The 20260-nt window shown below is 42.8% G+C and overlaps 1 protein-coding gene across 1 annotated transcript in view; it reads right to left on the bottom strand.

The window, feature by feature from the left end:
- The window catches only part of NDUFA10 (NADH:ubiquinone oxidoreductase subunit A10), a 37240-nt gene extending 20303 nt beyond the window's left edge, over positions 1-16937 (bottom strand). The window contains exons 1-8 of the mRNA XM_065751373.1: positions 16836-16937; positions 16399-16567; positions 14920-15135; positions 14118-14204; positions 13160-13281; positions 11039-11118; positions 8207-8261; positions 717-802 (exon numbers count right to left, since the gene is read on the bottom strand). Coding sequence (XP_065607445.1) covers positions 717-802; positions 8207-8261; positions 11039-11118; positions 13160-13281; positions 14118-14204; positions 14920-15135; positions 16399-16567; positions 16836-16925 — 905 coding nt within the window. The 5' untranslated portion in view covers positions 16926-16937. The remainder of the gene's footprint in view (positions 1-716; positions 803-8206; positions 8262-11038; positions 11119-13159; positions 13282-14117; positions 14205-14919; positions 15136-16398; positions 16568-16835) is intronic.
- Between the last annotated feature and the right edge of the window lie 3323 nt (positions 16938-20260).

Below are 20260 nucleotides of genomic sequence, written 5' to 3'. Positions count from 1 at the left end.
TTTTGTTTTAGGCCTCTTGTTACAAGGACGCTGAGTTGCTGGAGCAAGCAACAAAACTGGCAAAGAGACTAGAAAACAAGACACAAGGAGAAGCTGAGGGAACTACCATTGTTCAGACTGGAGAAAAGGAGAATGAAGGGAGACCTCACTGCACTACAACTACCTGAAAACAGGTTGCAGTGAAGTGGGTATTTGTTTCTTCAAAAGACCAGTGAATAGGACACAAACAAACGCCCTCAAGTTGCAACAAGGGAGGTTTAGATTGGATATCAGGAATAATTTATCCAGTAAAAGAGTGGTCATGCATCAGAAGGGGCTGCCCAGAGAAGTGATGGAGTCCCCCTCCCTGGAGGCATTTAAGAGACATACGGCTGAGGCCTGAGGGACATGGTTTAGTGGTGGACTAGGTAGTGTTAAGTAATGGTTGGACATAATCTTGAAGGTCTTTTCCAATCTAAATGTTCTATGATTGTTGTATTTCATTAACAGAATGGGATCTGTTTGTCTGAAGTCTCTCCTCCAACTACTTGTTAGCAGCAATAGAACTCTGCACACATATTACAATAGCAACAGTATTACATAAGGCCATGGTCTTTGTTGACTTGACAAAAAACAAAGCACACTGTAAATATAAACATACCTTAAAAAAAGTCAAAGCTTCAACAATTCCCAGCAATTCAATGCTAAACAATACTCAATTGTTGGAAGATACTTACAAAAGTCTCAAATGATGTAAAGAGACATCATCTTGTTCTAGCCATGGGCCCTTGTCAAATTTCAAGTACTCAATGTCTTCAATTACCTGAAATCAGAGGAAAAATTACATTAACAGGTGGTCTAATGGAAGTGTCATCGAAGCAGCCCACTCCAGTCAATGAAATAATTGAAATATGCTCTGAATTCATGCAAAAAAAAAGGTATCCCAGCTAAATCTGTATTAACAGCACAGGTGGTTTAAGCTAATGCATGTTCTCTCAGACACATTTCTGGAGGCAGCAGCCCTGCTGAAGCACTGGACAGACACATGGTGACCAGCACTATAGCTCCTGCTGCACTAAGCCTTGGCTGGGATAAAGTAGTCTGAGAGGTGCTGTGTTTCCAAGTTCTTACACCTCCCTTCTTCAACCTGTTCTTGAGACTGAAAGGGAAAAAGTGCAGAAGCTCGCTCCAAAGACAGAACAAAGAGAGAATGAAGAGCAGTCTAAATTTAACCCTTTCTGTTGCAAGGAAAAAAACATTATGCTTTGTGTCACATAGGAATCCTGTTTTCTTTCAAAAAGACAAAGTAGTCTACAAACTGAGAAAAGCTGAAGAGCAATGCAACTGTTCCTTGATGTTGCTGGGTGCAGTCCAGAAGACAGAAATCAGGGCACACTCCAGGATGGAACAGGGTGCCTCTTGAAGTAGCAGTAGAAGTCCAAAGAATCTGGATTTGATCAGACATGAAAACCTATCCATGCACACATGCATCCAGCGCAGAAAGGAAGGGCAAAAGTCTCTGTCTTACAGCAAGAACCATTCAAACAAGTAACACCTCAGCAAATCACCCTGCTAGCACCCCTAGAATTTCCAATCCCATACTTGAGCTTCATTTACAATCCTGTTCCCTCAGAAAACAGATCTTCACTGGTCCATTGGGCAATTTTTTAACACAAGCCTGAGGTTATCACACATGACCTACTTGCTACAAAGGAAACCCAAACCAGCGTCAGGACGATGCACTTAAGATAAAACCTTGGAGCAACCTGGGAAAGAATAGATCATGACAACTCCCACCACTTCACAGACGCCTCTTGCAGAAGGAAAGGATAAAGCTATTGGGGTCAGGACTGAAATCCTCATGATGCACTGTCGATCCACTGACAACAAAGCAAGCAGACACCAGGAATAAGGTGATAAAATAAAGAATAAAAGCTTCTCTTTATTGATTTCTGTATGTTAAATCCATAGTAATCTATTTCCTGCAATCAAAGTGAACACTAAATCCCATTTATTACCACCTGAAGGGTAACAAAAACATGCTACTACAAAGGAGTCACAACTAAAAAGGTCCACTCTGGCAGTATTACAATTTTATGGTAAGAAGTAGCAGCTTAGAGATATGAGTGACTTACCTAAGGCTTTTTTTTTTTTGCTAAAGACAGAATAAAAGACTTTAAAAATCTGGTTAACGTGACAGCATCAAAGTATACTTAAAATTGCAAGCAAGATGCTGTTTAACCATTTTTGATCTCTTACAAATAAGCAAGTTGTTGAGATACCTACTTAACAACTTACCTTTCACATTAAGAAATAAAGCTGATGACAACTTCACTTGTTGATGGAAAAATGTTTCAAGACTCAAAAGCACTGCAGAAAACTGCACCACAGACAGGAGAGTTTTCAAAATTATACTTGGAAACCTTGTGTTACTACCTGTTTGATATAGTAACACTATCATTTTTACTAATGAAAAAGATGAATGTTGTTAGTTAAAATGTCTGTTATTCTTTATTTAAAAGTTATACTTCTCCTAACGTTCTTGCCATTAGATATGCAAAAGCAATTACTTCCCTACTCCATAGCAGAGCTTTGCAGACTCCCCACTATAGCTGATGACAGGACTAATAATAGAGTTGCTGACAACAGGGCTCAGACCACGCTGAGGAGAAAAAAGAAATTAATACCCAAATTAGTTTTGCACGCTTACTACCGTATCAGAAATCTTCACCAGCAGCTCATTAATAATGGTATCAGTCCTCCTCCTCTGACCAGGCCAGAAGAACAGCTTTTTAATTCACAAGGAATGCATCAGCACCTCCTGGGAATTAGTAGCAAATAAATGGTTTGAACCTGACCAAGCAGCACAGCGCGTAATAATGGCCAGCAGAGATCAGGTCATAATATACCACAGAGTGTGGCAGGATTTAGAAAAAACAGTTTTCAATAATGAGACTCCTTCCCATAATCTTTGCAATTAAGCCAATACAAACAGCTTACAATTCCTAAGCTGGTTTTCATGGTGATCTGGCTAGTTCTGCTGTTAGAAGAACTCCAGAGAGAGCAGAAAGCAACACTGTTATGGGACAAAGGATGGTCTGTCAGTCTTCCCCTCAGATTTCTTTTTAAGCAAAATCCAGGGTACAAGGAGCAATGCAGTACCCAACCCCAGGAGCTCCAACTACAGCTTGCAGGAAGAAGCTCAGCCCACATAGAGCAGCTGCAACTGAAAACTTCATGCCAGCTAGCTTGTAAGCCTTGCAATTCCACACTGGCAAAGGACGTGGTACACAGCTGGTCTGCCAGCAGCCTCCCACCTTTATCATTTCCTCCAATTTGCACAAGGTGAGGTCACTGAATAACATCAATACTAATGCAAAACACTATTTACAAGTGAATTGGAACCGTTTCAGTCTCCCTTGCAAGCTATAACACTTCCACATCCACTCTTCCTAAGAAAAAAAAAAAAAGGAAATAAAAAATTAATTTTTTTGAATTTAAAAAGCCAACTTTTTACTGTTTTATTCTCATGTAAATGTAGTTTGAAATACCCTAACCAATTTCATTTGAGCACTCCCAAATCCTTTGTTACAACCAACGTTAATTACAATATGAAACACCAACTCATCTTTCTAAAAGACACTTCAGAAACAGAAGTTTTCCCTAGGTTGCACATTTTCTATATGCAATTCAAAAGCTATTAAACTATAAAGTCATACGAAATTAAGTTCCCAAATTGCACAGTGAAGAATTTGTAGATGGAAGCTGGCTAGCAGTTAAACACCACGCTCTATTAGCAGGATATAGCTGCATACACAAAACATCCTTTAAGCCAAAACCAATTCCCTCCTGTTATCCCTCATTTCCAAGTTTCAGTTATTCCATTTCAAAGGTAAACTGAATCCAAACAGAAGGGATTCTGTTCTTTCAAGTGGAAAAAATCATAGCTTCTGTAACTAATATCTAACAATGAAAATATGATACCATCTTGTACTTGGACTTCAATAATCCTTCCTCTGGTCCAGATTTGTCCAACTAAATTAAGGAAAGGATCATCAGTGTGCACTCTCATTACAGCCAGTGATGACACAAGACTGCAGAGCTTGGTAGACTTGACTTGAGCAATAAGAGCTTTAGACAGACTTTAAACTCTGATTTACAGGATTAAAATAAAGCCACTAGTAATGGCTTTCCAAGGAAATCTAGGGAGGAAATAAACAGCTTTATTCTGAGCACTTCAAAACACGCTCAGAAAGAAGAAAACAAGCTGAGGAGCTCTTCCTACCTAAACTCTCATTTCTTCCAATGAACACCTCCACCATTCCTTCAAACACCGCCCTCAACTCTTACTATCCTCTCTGATATTTGGAAAAGCTAACAATAGTCCTCAGTATTCTCATCCACATGTTTACCACTTCTTTTTCATTCACTTACAGACTGGAAAGTCCCTCCCAATATTTCCAGCTTTACAGAAACCTTATGCATGGGAACACGAGGCTATTAGGTACACACTACCATAATGCACACTGCACAAAGTAGCATCTACTTTGCACTTCCAAACAGAGTTAGTCTTTAGAGAATAAAGTCTACTGCAGGATTCAACTGAACTAAATCACTGACTCCAACTGCATGAACTACACTTAAAGAGCCAGGAGATTTTCCATCTGCTTGCTCATAGGATTAAGCTTTGCCATCTGGCTCAAGGAGAAAAATGCAAGTCGGCAACACTAACATTATGCTTCTTTCTGAAAAACAAGTAAAGTTCACTATCACTGTACATGCTCCAACATGGGTGGGTATGAGTGTCAGAGCTCTACTAACTGAATAGAGTGACAGCAGAGCCCTTTTGACAGAAAGAAGTCAAGCCTAACTTCCTCTTGTATATGGACATAATGAAATGCCTCTCTTACTACTCCTCATTTCACAGCTGTAGCCTGGCCACAGCAGCATAACATACTTGTTGCCTTATGGGAGCTATTACTCCCAGCCATTACCAGTTCTTTCTGAAAACCTGAAAACACACATTTCAGGATCTCCAAGTTTCACTGCTGCTGTGATAAGTCTTCCACAGCTGTGGTGGGCTGATCCCAGCTGGCAGCTCAGCACCCACCCAGCTGCTCACTGCTCCACAGTGGGATGTGAAATGAAGGAGCAAGAGAACTGGAAGGACAAAAGCAAGAACAATTACTAAGTCAAGACAAAGACAGTTGAATAAACAAAAAGTAAGGGAAAAAGCAAAAAAAACAAGTGATGCAGAGGCAATTACTCAACCAGTTCACAACAGCAGACCTATGCTCAGTTAGTCCTCAAGCAAGGGCTCATGGCAGAGTGTGATGTTTACATAGTACAGAATATCCCTTTGGTCAGTTTGGGCCAGCTGCCACAGCTGTAATGAAAGATTATTTCCATCCCAGCTGGACCAGTACATCCATAAGTGAGCAAAGCAGTAGTAAGTTGCTTCCCTTCCTGCAACACTTCTAAATCTTCAAATATGCTCACCACAAGCAGCAAGCAGTCACATACCTTCCTTACTACAAATGCCAAGGTTGGCAGTAGCGATACTAATTCAGCCTCACAAGAGGGATCAAGGACAACAGAAAGGGCTTCTTCAAATACACTGAAGACAAACTAACACTAGAGGCAGTGTAGGCCTACTGATGAATAAGATAGGTGCCCTGGTGACAGAAGACACAGAGAAGGTGGAGTTATTAAATGCATTCTTTGTCTCTGTCTATACTGCTGGAGTCTGTCCTGAGGAGCCCCAGACCCTTGAGGCCCCAGAAGTCAGGATCAAGAAGGAATTTACCTTGGTTGATGAGGACTGGGTTAAGCACCAGTTAAGCAATTTAGACATCCCTAAGTCCAGAGGATGCACCCGAGAGCGCTGAGGGAGCAGGCGGAAGTCATCGCTAGGCCACTCTCCATGATCTCTGGTAAGTCATGGGGAACAGAAGAGGTGCCAGAGGACTGGAGGAAAGCAAATATCAGTCTTGTCTTCAAAAAGGGCAAGAAGGAAGACCCAGGTAACTACAGACCAGTCAGCCTCACCTCCATCCCAGGAAAGGTGATGGAACAACTTAGCCCTGGTGCTGTCTCTAGGCATATCAAAGATAAGAGGGTCATTAGGAGCAGTCAGCATGGCTTCACCAAGGGAAGGCATGCTTAACCAACCTGATAGCCTTTTACGAAGACTTAATCAGGTGGACAGATGATGGTAAAGCAGTGGATGTGGTCTCTCTTGATTTTAGTAAAGCATGTAACACCATCCTCACAGCTAAACTGAGGAAGTGTGGTCTGGACTATCAGGAAGTGAGGTGGACTTTGTGGCCAAAAAGGCCAATGGCATCATGGGGTGTATAAAAAAAGGTGTGGTTAGTAAGTCAAGAGGGGTTCTCCTCCCCCTCTATTCTGTCCTGGTGAGACCACATCTGGAATACGGTGCTCACTTCTGGGTCCCTCAGTTCAAGGACAGGGAACTGCTTGAGAGAGTCCAGCACAGGGCCACGAAAGTGATTAAGGGATTGGAGCATCTCCCTTATGAGGAAAGGCTGAGGGAGCCAAGTCTTTTTAGTCTGAAGGAGACTGAGGGGTGATTTCATTACTGTTTATAAACACTTAAACAGTGAGTGTCAGGAGGGAGGAGCCAGGCTCTTCTCAGTGACATTCAATGGTGGGACAAGGGGCAGCACGAACATGATGGAACACAGGATGTTCCACATAAACGTGAGAAAAAACTTCTTCATGGTGAGGGTAACAGAACACTGCAACAGGCTGCTCAGAGAGGCTGTGGGTCTCCTCCTCTAGAGTCATTCAAAACCTACCTGGACACATTCCTGTGTGACCTAACCTAGGTGTTTTGGCACCAGCAGGGGGATTGGACAACATGTGATCCTTCAAAGATCCTTACAATCCCTAACATTCTGTTCTTCAGTAATTTTTCAGTTAATCGCCAACTTGGAGGCTCTAAAGTATGTCTCAAGGCAAGACAGAAGTGCCCTCAAGAAGCTACAAGCAAACCTCTGTATAAAGATGGCCTGTTACCTGCCAAAGGGATGTCCTGACACACTGCAGGTGGCAGATAGGTGCAGATACACTGAAAGAAAAGGTTTTTCACTACCACATCTGGATCTCAACACTATCTTTTCTTTCCTCTTGGAGGAACTGGTAGTAAGAAAGAGATATCAGAGCTTTCTAACAAGAAACAGAGGAAAGAGTGAGACATAACAGAAAAAGGACTAAGTAGCAACAAGGGTCTCAACTGCACTACAGAGTGCAAATGAATTTTGAAGGATTCACTTCCATCCCACAAAATGAAACCCATCCACTACAAATCTGTACAGAATTACATAAAGCTTATCACTGTTTTCAGAGGGGATAGCAGCTACAGAAAAAAGTTCAAAATTAAGAAGAAAGAGGTTCCTATTATCCCACTATTGATTTTCCACAAATAAGAACATTTACTGAAATAAGTGTCAGTGTGTCAGGCAAAACACTTTGGAAAAGAAGGTACAGTACAGACACCAGGTGCCAATCAATACAGAACAATAACCCAGGGTTATAAGTTTTGTAACACCTCTGATTATCAGAGTGCTTGCAATAAGCCAGTAATTATCAGTTCTGAGAAAACAACAGCTATTTTACTGCAAAGGAACCTGTGTACCAGCCTGGATCATAAGAAGCAAGAAGCAGCACAGTGGCAAAAGCCAACAGAAATAGACCTTATACTGGTAGGAAGAGTCTCAGCTGGCTGCTGAGTGTGACTTACCTCTTGACTAATGCCTTTAGTTCCCAATTTAAGCTATAAAGAACCTTACCTATCCCACCAGCCATGACAAATCAAAGATGGATAACTAACCAAAGAGTCAAATACTGTACAGCACAGAGACTCAGGAAACGCTGTTTCTACTGCCTCAAGATTTGTTTGAAAAAAATAAAAAACAGATTTGGAAGCACCTAGCATAAGTTAAATCAGCTAAAAGATTCTTCTGAAGAAAAAATATAGCATTAATCATACAGTGGAATTTGCTTGCTCAGACAGACAGGTAAATTGGCAAAAGGGATGGGGGGTAGGATGTTCCTCCCCTGATAAAAATACAGTCACTCACAGAGTAATCCCAACCCAGAACACTGACACAGTAGCAAGCACTAATTGCGTTGAGTAGCTACGTTTACAATCTAGGACAAGGCATTCTCTATGTTTCCATTTTAGAAGCAGCAAATTCTTTACCTTCTCCATATCCTCTGCCTCACTTGCTGTGTACTGCAGAACTTCACTGGTCTCACTGCAATGGAAAAAAAAAACAAAAAGATTGAACTCACAGGATACAACTGCTTTCAACATCATCTCACCTCTACATCAAAATGAAGCAAAAATGACATACAAAGGCACAAAAACAGAACTAACATCAATTTCTTTTTATTTCTTTCCAGAGTACTTACAGAGTCTGCAATAGTAAGTTGTTTCTTTCCTGACATAAAATTGCTTTCCTTAGTACTAATGACCTGCAGTACATCTAGTTTTAGTTCAATAAAGAAAAATGGAAATATTCCACCTATGAATTTGTTTCCATTTCACTGATGTTATTGGGGCAACTATCTAGAACTGCCCAATCTAATCGACATCTTAAAACTGTTTAACCCAAAGCTTCAGCAGACCTTCCATTTTATGTACACTTTAATACTTGTGATAAGTCTGAAGAAAATAATACATTCATCGTTATTTACTAAGTCTGAGCTAACTGAACCAATGCAACAGAGGTAGCAGAATCGATGTGTAGAACAAAAAACTTGTAAAACAGGCAACAGTATGTTTTCTTAACTGTACAGCAGCCTTCATAGAAAAGTCATTCTAAGTTTAATCAGAATTGAGGCTGGCACGTAAGCAACGCTGCTGGAAGCAGGAGTGCTAACAAAACAACTTAGAGCTGCAGCAGTTCAAGCTGGTTCCTATTCTGCATTACCATCTCTCAGTCAGAACAGCCCTGGGCAACAAAAAAAAGTATCATTTATTCCTACGAAGCCCCAGACTTACAATGTCAGCCATTCAAATGGTGCTCCCAACAGTGGGACTGTTTGAAGAGGCTGTTCTTCAACTTGGGGGGGGATAAAAAGCAGAAAGCCTCACACAACTCCTCAGTCACAGAAAGCAGAACAAGAGTGGCCCACTTTATTTTTTATTTTATTTTTTTTTTTTACACTTTTCAACTGTTACAAATCAGAAGGGAGGCCAGGTCTCAAGCCTTACACTGGTGGCAGTGCAGATGAAATCAGTCGGTACTCTGCAGATTATCAGGGCTTTCATTGTGTGAAAACAGCTGCTCAGTGGAAGCATTATTGGATATGAAAGATAGCATCAGTAATCTGAGGCATTGGGTAAGAAAATAAAGTCCAAAAAATGACAAAAGCTGTCTGCTGATAACCTGCCACACAGCAGCCAACTCACAAACTGCATAATTAAAAAAATTATATACATATATATATGAAGACATTCTTAGGCACGTCAGACTAGAAAGGAAGTACAAATTTGAGTGAATATTTGACTATCATAAAAGATTCAAGTATCAGGAAATCAGCATAGTCTGTCAGACAGCAAGTAAACAGTTAAAGACAGTCAAAGCCTGCATGTATCTATGCAATATACAAGTCACAGTGAGGTCCAGAGATGGGCACAGCTGAAGTTTCACATGTTCAGAGCTCCTCCCACCAAGTGGAAGGAGACATCTCTCTTCAGGACTGAGCATGCAGATTGATGTGACAAGCCATTGTGAGCCTGGATGCTGATGAGGATGCCAAGTAGAGGGTGTTTGCTTAACAAGTGTACTGACCATGTACAGACAAAGGGGAAAGAGTTGAAATCACAGCAGGACCAGCTAGGCTAGGTTTAGCCTTGCTGAACAACACGGTGTGTTTCTGAGGCTAGATTTGATCCAAAGAATAAGCAGCATTTTCCTCCTTGCCAAGTAAATTCAAGCCAATTCTGCCCTCAGGGGGATGACAGTCCCACCGTTTCCCACCCTTCCTCCCTGCCACTTCCTTCTAGCAGCTGAAAGGATACTCAGAGGCAGCTAACCATACACTGCAGCAACAGTTTCTGCTCCCATATGAATGACAAGCTCAATATGAAGTTATCCACTTCAATTGCTGATAGCACAATTACACTGATTTACCATGGGAGCTGGAGCAAAGACAGTATTCCTGAAGATGTTATTTGACTTAAAGAAATGAAACACAATAGTCAACTCCATGAACAAAACAAATCTTGCATGAGTAGAGATTGTTTTGATGTAAAGCAGATCTGACTGTGACCTTCAACAGCTTTTTTTTCTGAAAGTCATTTGTTCAGATCAAGATTGCTCACGCTCACATGTTTTCATATTTGTAAGGCAATTCTGATAGAGTTACTTCTTAAGAATCAGGACAGCTGGCAAACTATTACAGTCTCAAGTTCACAGTTCATACATTCTCACTTCCCAGCTAGAGAAAGCCTGGGGAGTTCAAAGACAAGCACTTTGGCCTCTAAAGGCAGGTAGCAGTGCAGTGTTTAACAGTACCAACAAAGTCCTCTCCTGGCTGTAACGTGTATGCCTCACAAGGCAGAAAAACAGAACTAGAAAAGGGAATGACAAGCCCTTACCTAAAGAAACCTCTCTCCTTCTGCATCACCATCTATAAATTAGCCAAAGCTATGACAACTGAAAGGAGTTCTTAAGACAGGAAACATCCTAAGTGTGGTATATAACAGATCATGGCTTATTAGCTCCATTTACAAAATCCAATGGATTTACCACTGTACAACATCTCTCCCACTCTGCTCCTGAAGGCGTTTCACTTTTAATATTCCAACACTGTAGTGGTGGCATCAAGCTTCTAAGAGGTAACAAGTAACTATACAAGCACACATAGACATTATACCATGGATACAATACTACATAATTAGGGCATCGCATTGTAGTTCATAGCAGAAGGATTATCTCACATTATTTTATTTGCTTCTATTTGCCAAGAACTTACATATTTTTTACTCAAAGATTCAGTGGACAGAGCAGCTTGGTTTGCTAACCTGATTTCTGGTAAGAAGGTTTTCTTATAAGCATCCTCAATGTTCTGGAGGTACGAAGCCGATACCTTTTTTTCATAAGGCTAAAAATAAACAGAAAACAGAAGAATAATATTGTAAAGTATATTCTCTTTTCTCCATCAGCTCAGAAGACTAAGCAGAAGTTGGTCTTACACCAGCTATCAAGAGTTGACTCTTGTATGCAGTGAACTGCACTTGAGTTTCAAGTATTAAGGTGTTTAGAGTTTCATAAACACCTAGAGTACCCCAAGGAATGAGTCACAGACTGTAGTAATCACTGCTTTACACCTGCTGATGATTAAAACTACGGAGACAAGAGCAAGAATCTTCTGATGTGATAAACAAAAAGCTTTCTTACAGTCTATTTCAATTTATGGGAAGTCTCTTTTCCTGAGTTCACATGAACCAAACAACGAAACAGCCTCAAAACGTAACTTTCCAAGGACTGATTAAATTCAGATACTTGCATAATCAAGGAAGTTATATGTTATCATCTAAAAGAAAGGAGAGGATTGTCTGAGGGCCACCAAGAGGGACAAGGTTAACCCATTTCTCTAGTTTCAGACAACCATTCTTTGCACTCTCTTCTTTTGGGATTTAAAGGATATCATACCAGCTGTTGGACAGTCCACCACTTGTACAGCACACCTCAATGTCATGTTTGCAGAGCAACAGGAATTTCTCTCATTTAGCATGTGTTCCTTTAATTCAGTCCTAAAATCAAGTTATGATTCCTGCCACTATTCAATTAGGAAACACACATCAAGATGCCCACTACATCAGAAGGCCCTGCATCTCTGCTAGCTGGGCACATCAGAGGGCTTTCCTTTTTCCAGTGCTGAATACCAATCACGTACACTCCAACCACCAGAAAGTTCCATCTTCAAACAAGCCCTAGAATGCCCAACAGTGCCAGTGCCCTAAGGCATTTCTGTTACACTAGCAATTCATGCCAGAATGCCTCAAAAGTGCCACTGACCTTTTTCGTCACAGGGGCAAAGAATGTGTAGGTTCCCACAATACATTTTCTATTTCAGTAGCTGAAGTTGCTAAAACAAAGAAATCTATAGTTTTCCCACACAGGAGTGCCTTGTTCATTAAAGAGAAGAGGCGTGTTTAGTCAGCACTCAAACTGCTGGAGGGCAGGAATGGAGCCACTTGAGCAGTAGGCAAAGGCATTCTGGTCACACAGATCACAAAGCAGCAAGGGCAGCCTTCCACTTACAGCTCTGAAGTCACTTCCCCTTGGCAGTCATCAGCATCCCTCTTAAATGGGCAGGAAATAAAACACTACTGACCTAAACCCAGCATACCAATGTACACACATTTGTTTCAAGAAGCAGACATTGCTCACAAAGCATTTAAGGGATCTGAGAATGTCTTTTGTAAAAAAAAAAAAAAAAAAAATTAAAGCTTTCTTCTAATATACCAAGCTTTCCACAGTTAAATACTTCACTTGAATACAGTCTCCTATAGCCTTTGAATAAGGTATAAAGTAAACATCATTTAACCCTCATGACTGATCTGAGAACAGTTACAAGCACATGTCCAAATATCAAAGAGGGAGAAGGAAAAAAATCCAAACCAAACATCACATTCAATCATTACACAAAAACATCCCACCATTTTTCTGATAAAAGGCAACTTGAATAATCTAATAATCTAGTATGCTGATGAGCAAGAGGTACATTTTAAGAGGTAATGCTATACAAATGAAGTTACTTTTATTTTCACACAATTGATGCCAACACTGGTCTGAAAGAGCAGTCACGTGGGGAAGCTGGAGAAGGGGCTTCTGGCACTCAGCAAAGACCTTAGAGCAAGGAGCACATGACCTGAAAGCAGCTCTCAAAACAGCAGCTAGGAAGGCTAACTTTTAAGAGCTGATTAATTTCATGGAAGGGAAAGCATAGTGAATTAGTCAAAATTTTCACTTTTTTACAGCAGAATACAACACCAACACACAGATCTTACAACTATGTAAGAGAACTAGAAGCTCCTCAGGAACAGAATTCTGCAGCGAATCCAGTGGGATTCACACTCACGAAGGCATGATTACAACAAACAGTAGAAAGGTGTGATAGTGGTACAAGAGAAAATTACCTCTCCTTTCTCTTGAAGCCTCTTCTGCACATCTGGGACAGGTACATCTAAATAAATGACCAAGTGAGGTGGCAGGAATTCACATATGCTGATCTCTTTGATCTCCTTGTAGTGATCAACACCTGCATTAAATAAAACAAACAGAGAAAACACAACAGCTAAAGGCAGAACTTAATCCAAATAAGAAAGAATAGCAAAGGAACAGAATGAGAACTATAATCCATTATTTCTTGAGTGTTTTTCTTGTGTTTGCTAAATACATTCTATTTCCAAATAAATCACATCCCCTACTACCTCATTTGCAGTTTCCTCTTCATGGCAGATATACCAAGCTTAAGGGTAGGCTTACCAGATTCCTCTACCACATCAGCACCTTAAGGCATTCTTTAGGTAATAGTTTGGTGATTAGGAACCTACAGAGGTTCAGGAAAAGCATTCCTTAATATGTTTAAAAATGGCTGCCAGGAGGAACATCTCCATTACCTTTCTACAGATCGAGCTGAGGCTGACTGGTCCACAGTCTTGAATCCTTCTCTTTACCTATTTTGCAGGCAAGAAAGGCATTTGCATTCTCTGAAATTCAAAAGGAAACTGGCAATCTAAGGCAATTTTTATGCCAAATCCTGATAATCTGTGATTTACATCCCACCTAATGCTGCAAGAACAAGGTTTGCCTGAGGACATCTCATCTTCCTGAGTATGCTCACACACTTTATGAGTGTATTACAGAATATATAAGCAGAACTGAGCCCTTGAAGAAAGATAAGGAAGTCTAATGGATTGAGACTGGTCTTCAATGAATGCAGAACCAAGGTACCAAGTACCTCACAAACAACTGCAAATATTTAAAGTAGTCAGTCTTGGCAGCAAGCTTTTCTTTTCTTAAAAAATACTAAGCTATCATACTCTGGGTAAGATTATGACAAAATAACTTCCCTTTTTTGTGCAAGTAACTTACACCGTTTGTGGATATAGCCCTCTTTAAACATGGCATCCAAAAACACAAAGTCACTGTAGGGAGAGCGCTCCATCACCACACCTTGACCTGCAATTGAAAGTAGATTCCAGTCATGCAGAGCTCAGAAAGACCCTTGGCAGCAGCATTCAGAATTACAGACACACATCGTTTTCTGAAAGCTTACCTAAGAGATTTTAAATAAAACAGAAGAGTGAGGGCTGTCTAACCTATACATACTCATACTGTGCCCAGTGTTACAACATCTAAGGATCACTATATTTAAGCAGCACATTTACTTTTGTGTTTGAGACACCTTCTGGTACTCAAACTTTTTATTTTTTTTCTGGAAAACCTTTGTATTAAAGCACAAGGAACAGGTAAATCAGTACTGATTGAGAAAAGCTTTTCACACCAGAAGAAACTCAGAAATTAATTGTTATAATCATCATCACAAAGCAGTACTTAGTGAAATCAAAATGACTGAACAAAAGATGCCATCAGGAAATATGTCTAGGGAATTTTAAAAAGGCTACAGAACTCTCTGCTGCATTGGCATGTTTAAGGTGACCTTTTGACATGGATCAACCAATGAAACTGATAAATGGTATGCATTTCCTTCATTAGAAACAATATCTAACACAAAATATGCAAGGTATTTTTCTAAATGGGCTATACACCCACACTCACTTAAAAGGTCTTAATTCCAAAGCACAGATTCTAGCGAAACAGTTAAAAACACCTGAAGGCTAGAATTTTCACTTAAGTTAATGTAGAAGTGAATGCATTCAGTGTGAAATCTAACCTGTGGTCAGCAGATGCTCCAGTGCATCAGAGTACTGTAAAACACGGTTACCAAACAGCCAAGCTTGTAGCCTGTAAGAGTGTCCATCAGGGCACTTAGGATCATTGTAAAATCTCTCAAGGTTACAGAAGCCATTAAATCTCTCATCCAGCAGAGTTCCATCTCCTGTGGTTCTGTTTTGATAATAGATATCCACTTCCGGGAAATATTTCATTCCTGACAAAAAAAAAAAAAGGATGAAACTCAAAAGAGAACACCAATCAGAATACTAAGTTGTACTTGCTTACAATGAGCATCTCCTATTCAGCTCATTTATATATGAAGGTCTACTCTAATCAGTACTTCAAAAGAGCACCCAAAGCCCTCTGACCTGTCACCCTGCAGAAAGTTGACAAAACTCAATTATTAGGTTTAATAAAACTCCAACTCTATGAAAGCTGAGCATTTGTTTTTAGCAGAACTTTTATCATACCAGTTCTCCACTCAACTGGATGCTCTGAGCACACACCACACAAAAACTTCTAACGGTGCTCAGTGACTTCATGACAGCTGGGAGCTCAGTGAGTAAACTGACCTAATTGGAACCAAAATGTCATTTACAGTGACCTGACAGTGTCTCTGTCACCTCAAGCCTCACCAGCACTTTACTCTGCCTGTATCTATACACCCTGAATATTAACTGTGACACTACGTAACAATTTGCTAGCCAAGAATTGATGTTTTTGGTTCAATTCTTTTATGCAGGAATCACGGTGACACTGTTAAATTCCAGTAAACATTAGAATCATAGACTCATAGAATCAGTAAGGCTGGAAAAGATCTCTGAGATCACCCAGTCCAACCATCCACCTACTCCTGATATTCCCTCACTAAACCATATCTTTCAATACAGCATCTAAATGTTTCTTGAACACCTCCCTGGACAGTGACTCAGCCACCTCCTTGGGCAGCCCGTTCCAGCACCTGAGCACTCTTTCAGAGAAGAAATTGCTCCTAACATCCAACCTGACTCTCTCCCAACTTGAGGCCATCGCCTCTGTCCTACTTTAATCACGTTAGAGAAGAGGCTGACCCCCACCTCACCACAGTCTCCCTTCAGGGAGCTGTACAGAGCAATAAGGTCTCCCATGAATCTTCTCTTCTCCAGACTGGACAATCCCAGCTCCCTCAGCTGCTTCTTATAAGAATTCTCCCTTTGCTGGTTATGCTCCAGGATCTCAATCTCGCGGTGAGGGGCACAACACCAAACACAGTACTCGAGGTGTGGTCTCACCAGAGCTGAGTACAGAGGAACTATCACCTCCTGCTCCTGGTGGTTGCACTGATTCTGACACAAGCCAGGATGCTGTTGGCCTTCTTAGCCACCCAGGCTCAGTGCTGGCTCGTGGTCAGCCAGCTGTTGACCAGAACCCTCAGGTCCATTTCTTCCACACAGTCTTCCAGCCACTCTGCCCCATTACAGAGAAAATAAAGCCATACCTAATTTTTCTGCTATATACTGTGCCAGCTTGCCCTTCCCAGACGATAGGTTGCCCTCCACTGTGAAGATTTTACTGTATTCAGTGAATTTTTTAGAAGCTCTCTCTCCCAGCATGTAAGCCAGCCAGCCATACTGCAAAGCACGCCTGGAGCCGGTGTGAATGCTTGCCTGAAAGTCAACACAGCAGCACGATTAAAAAACGACAGCACCCTCGTCCAAATCGGGTTGCTTCTTCAAGAAAACACATCCCACACGGGGTACTACCGCACAGCAAAGCACAGTGTACAGCGAGTTCTTTATTTTCACTTGACAGCTTCGCGCATCCCACCCCCCACCAAGGCCGCACCGCAGTGCTGAAGGTCACTTTCCCCTCCCCTCTCTTCTCCCGTCCTCTCCGCCCCATACGAGACCCTGCCGCTCCCGGGCTCCCGCTCACCGCCGGCAGGACGGCGCTCCGCAGGCGGCCGCGGGCAGTAACCGTAACGGCGGCCGTCACCGGGCCCAGACGGGCCCGCCACAAGGACATGGCGGCGCCGCGCTGCGGTCGCGGAGTGATGACGTCCCCGCGGCCGCGGAGTGATGACGTCACGGCGCGCGCGGCCTAGGCTTTGCCAGTGGCGTTGAAGTTCGTGGTTGTGTGGCGGGCGGCAGCAGGGGCGTGCTCTGATGTGAAGGAGTGTGACGTGGAAGCGTGGGTGAAGCGGAGGTGTGGAACTGATTCCTCAAAAGACGGCGCCCGCTGACGTTCAGCGCCAGTTGCTGAATGGTTATGGGCTGATCCGACGTGGTGTGTTTCAGCAGTGGTGACTGCGGCAGTGGGTCAGCCCTGATGGTGTGCGTTTCTATGAGCGTGGCATGACGGCTCTTGTTCGTCGCTAATGGTGGTGAGATGTGCCAGAAATGTGCCTCTCTCCTGAGGTAACCTCCACTTTGCTATGTGACAAGGAGCAGGCAGTAACGCTTCAGCCATGCGCACACAAAAGACCTGCGAGGACAGGAGCAAAACAGCGTAGGCACTTTCCACATTTCAGTATGCAGGCACCTTTCAGCCACCAAACTCACAGCCAGCACTGCTTGCAGGTGCTGCATCGCCAAGCCCTCCGTGAGTCTGCTCTCAAGAAATTGTGTTGCTGAAGGAGACCGTGTGCCAGGAGGCCGGCACGGGGGCTGCAGGAGGACAGGGGACGCCTTCAGGTTGGATATTAGGAAAAATTTCTTCTTCAGAAAGTGGTTGGGCACTGGAACAGGCTTCCCAGGGAGGTGATGGAGTCACCATCCCTGGAGGTGTTCAAGAAATAAGGAGATGTGGCCTTTAGGAGGCATGGCGGGGATGGGTTGATGGTTGCACTAGATGACCTTAGAGGCCTTTTCCACCCTATGGTTACAGCAGGCACTTCTGGGGGGGAAAGACACCCCTTGGATATTCCCTGGCTAGTGCTGCTGGAAAGTCAGCTGATGCCCACACGGCGAGCAGAACATCCCTGCTGCTTTCGGAGGTTTTGCTGATCCTTGCCACAAGATGGGGCTGGGTAGTGCTGAAAGAATGCTACTTCTCTGCCAGATTCATTGCATGCCTCTCTTCTGCTGCAGGGTTTGCAAGACATTTGGGTTGGTTTTTGGTCTGCACTCCATCGATGTCAGCTCTTCAGCATTGGACCCCAAATCCCCACCCAGCATCTTACAGACTCCATGACTCCATGCTCTGTCCTTGCCATGGCTCCATGCCACCCTGACATAGCCTGACATAGACAAAGGACTTCAGAAGAGACCTCTCTGTGGTGCTGTGGGAAGTTCTCAACCTGATCTCAGGAGTAGTATATCTTTCTAGTAGAGCACAACAGACAGCATGTCCTCTCACACATCGCCCATTCTCCGCTTCATGTCTGTGGGACAGAGAGAATGCTACAAATCCACAAACATTCATTTCTTCCCATTGCTTCAACAGAGCCACACTACTGAGTTTCAAAGCTAGCCATTGGTGAAGTCCTGGACTCAGACAAGTCCACAGCAATCTCTCCTGAGCAAGCAGTAGATCTCTAGGTGAGCTGATTGTCCAAGGGGGGCAGTTTTATAGCAGAGAGATTAGTGTTTCTACCTAGGCTGCCATCTCTTTTGATATCTACACTGCTGTCCAAATTCCTGCTCATACCATCTTTGTGTGTTTGGCTGGCATCTGAAAACTTATTTGTATGCAACAGATACAGAGAGCAATCCAAAGTAGCTAAACAGGGAGAAAACAGCTGCTAGGGGTATTGTTTTACCTTCTGTTAATAATGATCCAAGCACTTGATTTGGAGTAGGACATTCAGCCCTGGACAGCTCTGCAATCACCTGCAGGTGACTGTTCAGCCTGCTAAAGAGAAGGCTCTGGGGAGACCTGGTAGCAGCCTTTCAGTATCTAAAGGGAGGGGTACAAGAAGGGGACAGACTCTAACAGAACAAAGGGAAAAGGTTTCCAGCTAAAAACAGAGGAGATTTAGATTGGATATAAGGAAGAAGTTTTTTACATTAAGGGTGGTAAAGTACAAAAACACGTTGCCCAGAGAGCTGGCATATGTCCCATCCCTGGAAACATCCAAGGTCAGGCTGGACGAGACTCTGAGCAACCTGATTACCTGTAGATTTCCCTGTTCATTGCAGAGGAGTTGGACCAGATGGCCTTTTCAACTCAAAAGGTTCTAGGGGCTTGCTGGAGTGGCAGTACACAGACTTCCTAATTATTCTACAAACTGTGGCCCACACTGCCTTCCCCATCTTTGCTGCTGTGGTTTAGCTAATATCTGTTTGCCTAGTTTTGAAAAGATTGCATAACAGAAAACAAAACAACACTCAGCACTTGGCAAAGGAATGAAAGATAGAAAGAAATTAGCTTCCAAAGGCTAATTCAGATAGGACTGTCCAAAGTGGCTGTTGGCAGAAGGACAGCTTGGCACTATGTTAACACTTTACCACCCAGGAGATTTTCTCAGGTCCTATCCTATGGAACTGGGCAAACGTCAGAGAGGTCACCCTCTCCCTTTCCCTACCTCATCCAGATTGGAAAATGAGGAGGAAATAGCACTTCTAGACTGAAAGATAGCAATAACATTTGCACTTCTTTGTGGGGTTTTAGGCTTGAAAAATGTGAGATGCTCCCAGTTCCACCCGCTGTGGGTATAGGGGTCAGGTGGGTGTTTATCCTCAGAGGAGAGCTGGCAGAAGATGTAGGACAGTAACACAGAGCTGCTTTGTAAAGGCACTGAGGCTTGTATAAGCTAGTGAGAAGCCTGGGAGAAGAGCCTCACAGCAAAGAGGGCCTGGAGCAGTTTGGCTGAACAAGACCCCACATGTGGGCTATGCTGGAACTTTGTCTGCCAATGTGTCTGACTTTCTGTCTTCAACAGTTGTCTGTGAGATGCTGGCAAATCCCTCCAGTAAGAGAGCAGGAACATCTGCAGAGGCTGCGAGAGCCCTAGCAACTGAGGCTGTCGGGATGCTGGGAGGGGTGACCAGGACTTTGTAAGGGACAAACCTGCACATGTAAGGGACGTACCTGGGCAATGGATAATGGGTTGACAGTTGGCCTAGATGATCTTAGAGGTCTTTTCCAGGCTTCATGGTTCCACGATTTTATTTCTCATCTCCTCTCTTCTTTTGCTGCTATCTACTATATGCGTATCACCACTACTCAGGGTGTTCGAGTCACAGGGCAGGGTGAGGGACATGCCCAGGCAATGCCCCAGGAGGTGACTCAGTCACAGGAGGGGTCTGGTGTCTCAACCAGTCCTGGACTGGAGCCAACTACATTTCAGTCTGGCTGGGGAGGGCATCCCCTTTTGTTTTGGTACTATACCAAGGGGTTGAAACCAGGATAGTGATCTA

The sequence above is a fragment of the Cyrtonyx montezumae genome, unplaced genomic scaffold (genome assembly GCF_038088225.1).
Source record: "Cyrtonyx montezumae isolate F1298 unplaced genomic scaffold, pur_monq_1.0 scaffold_7, whole genome shotgun sequence".
In the NCBI taxonomy this organism is placed as follows: Eukaryota; Metazoa; Chordata; class Aves; order Galliformes; family Odontophoridae; genus Cyrtonyx; species Cyrtonyx montezumae.
This window is presented reverse-complemented; position numbering and strand designations above follow the sequence as displayed.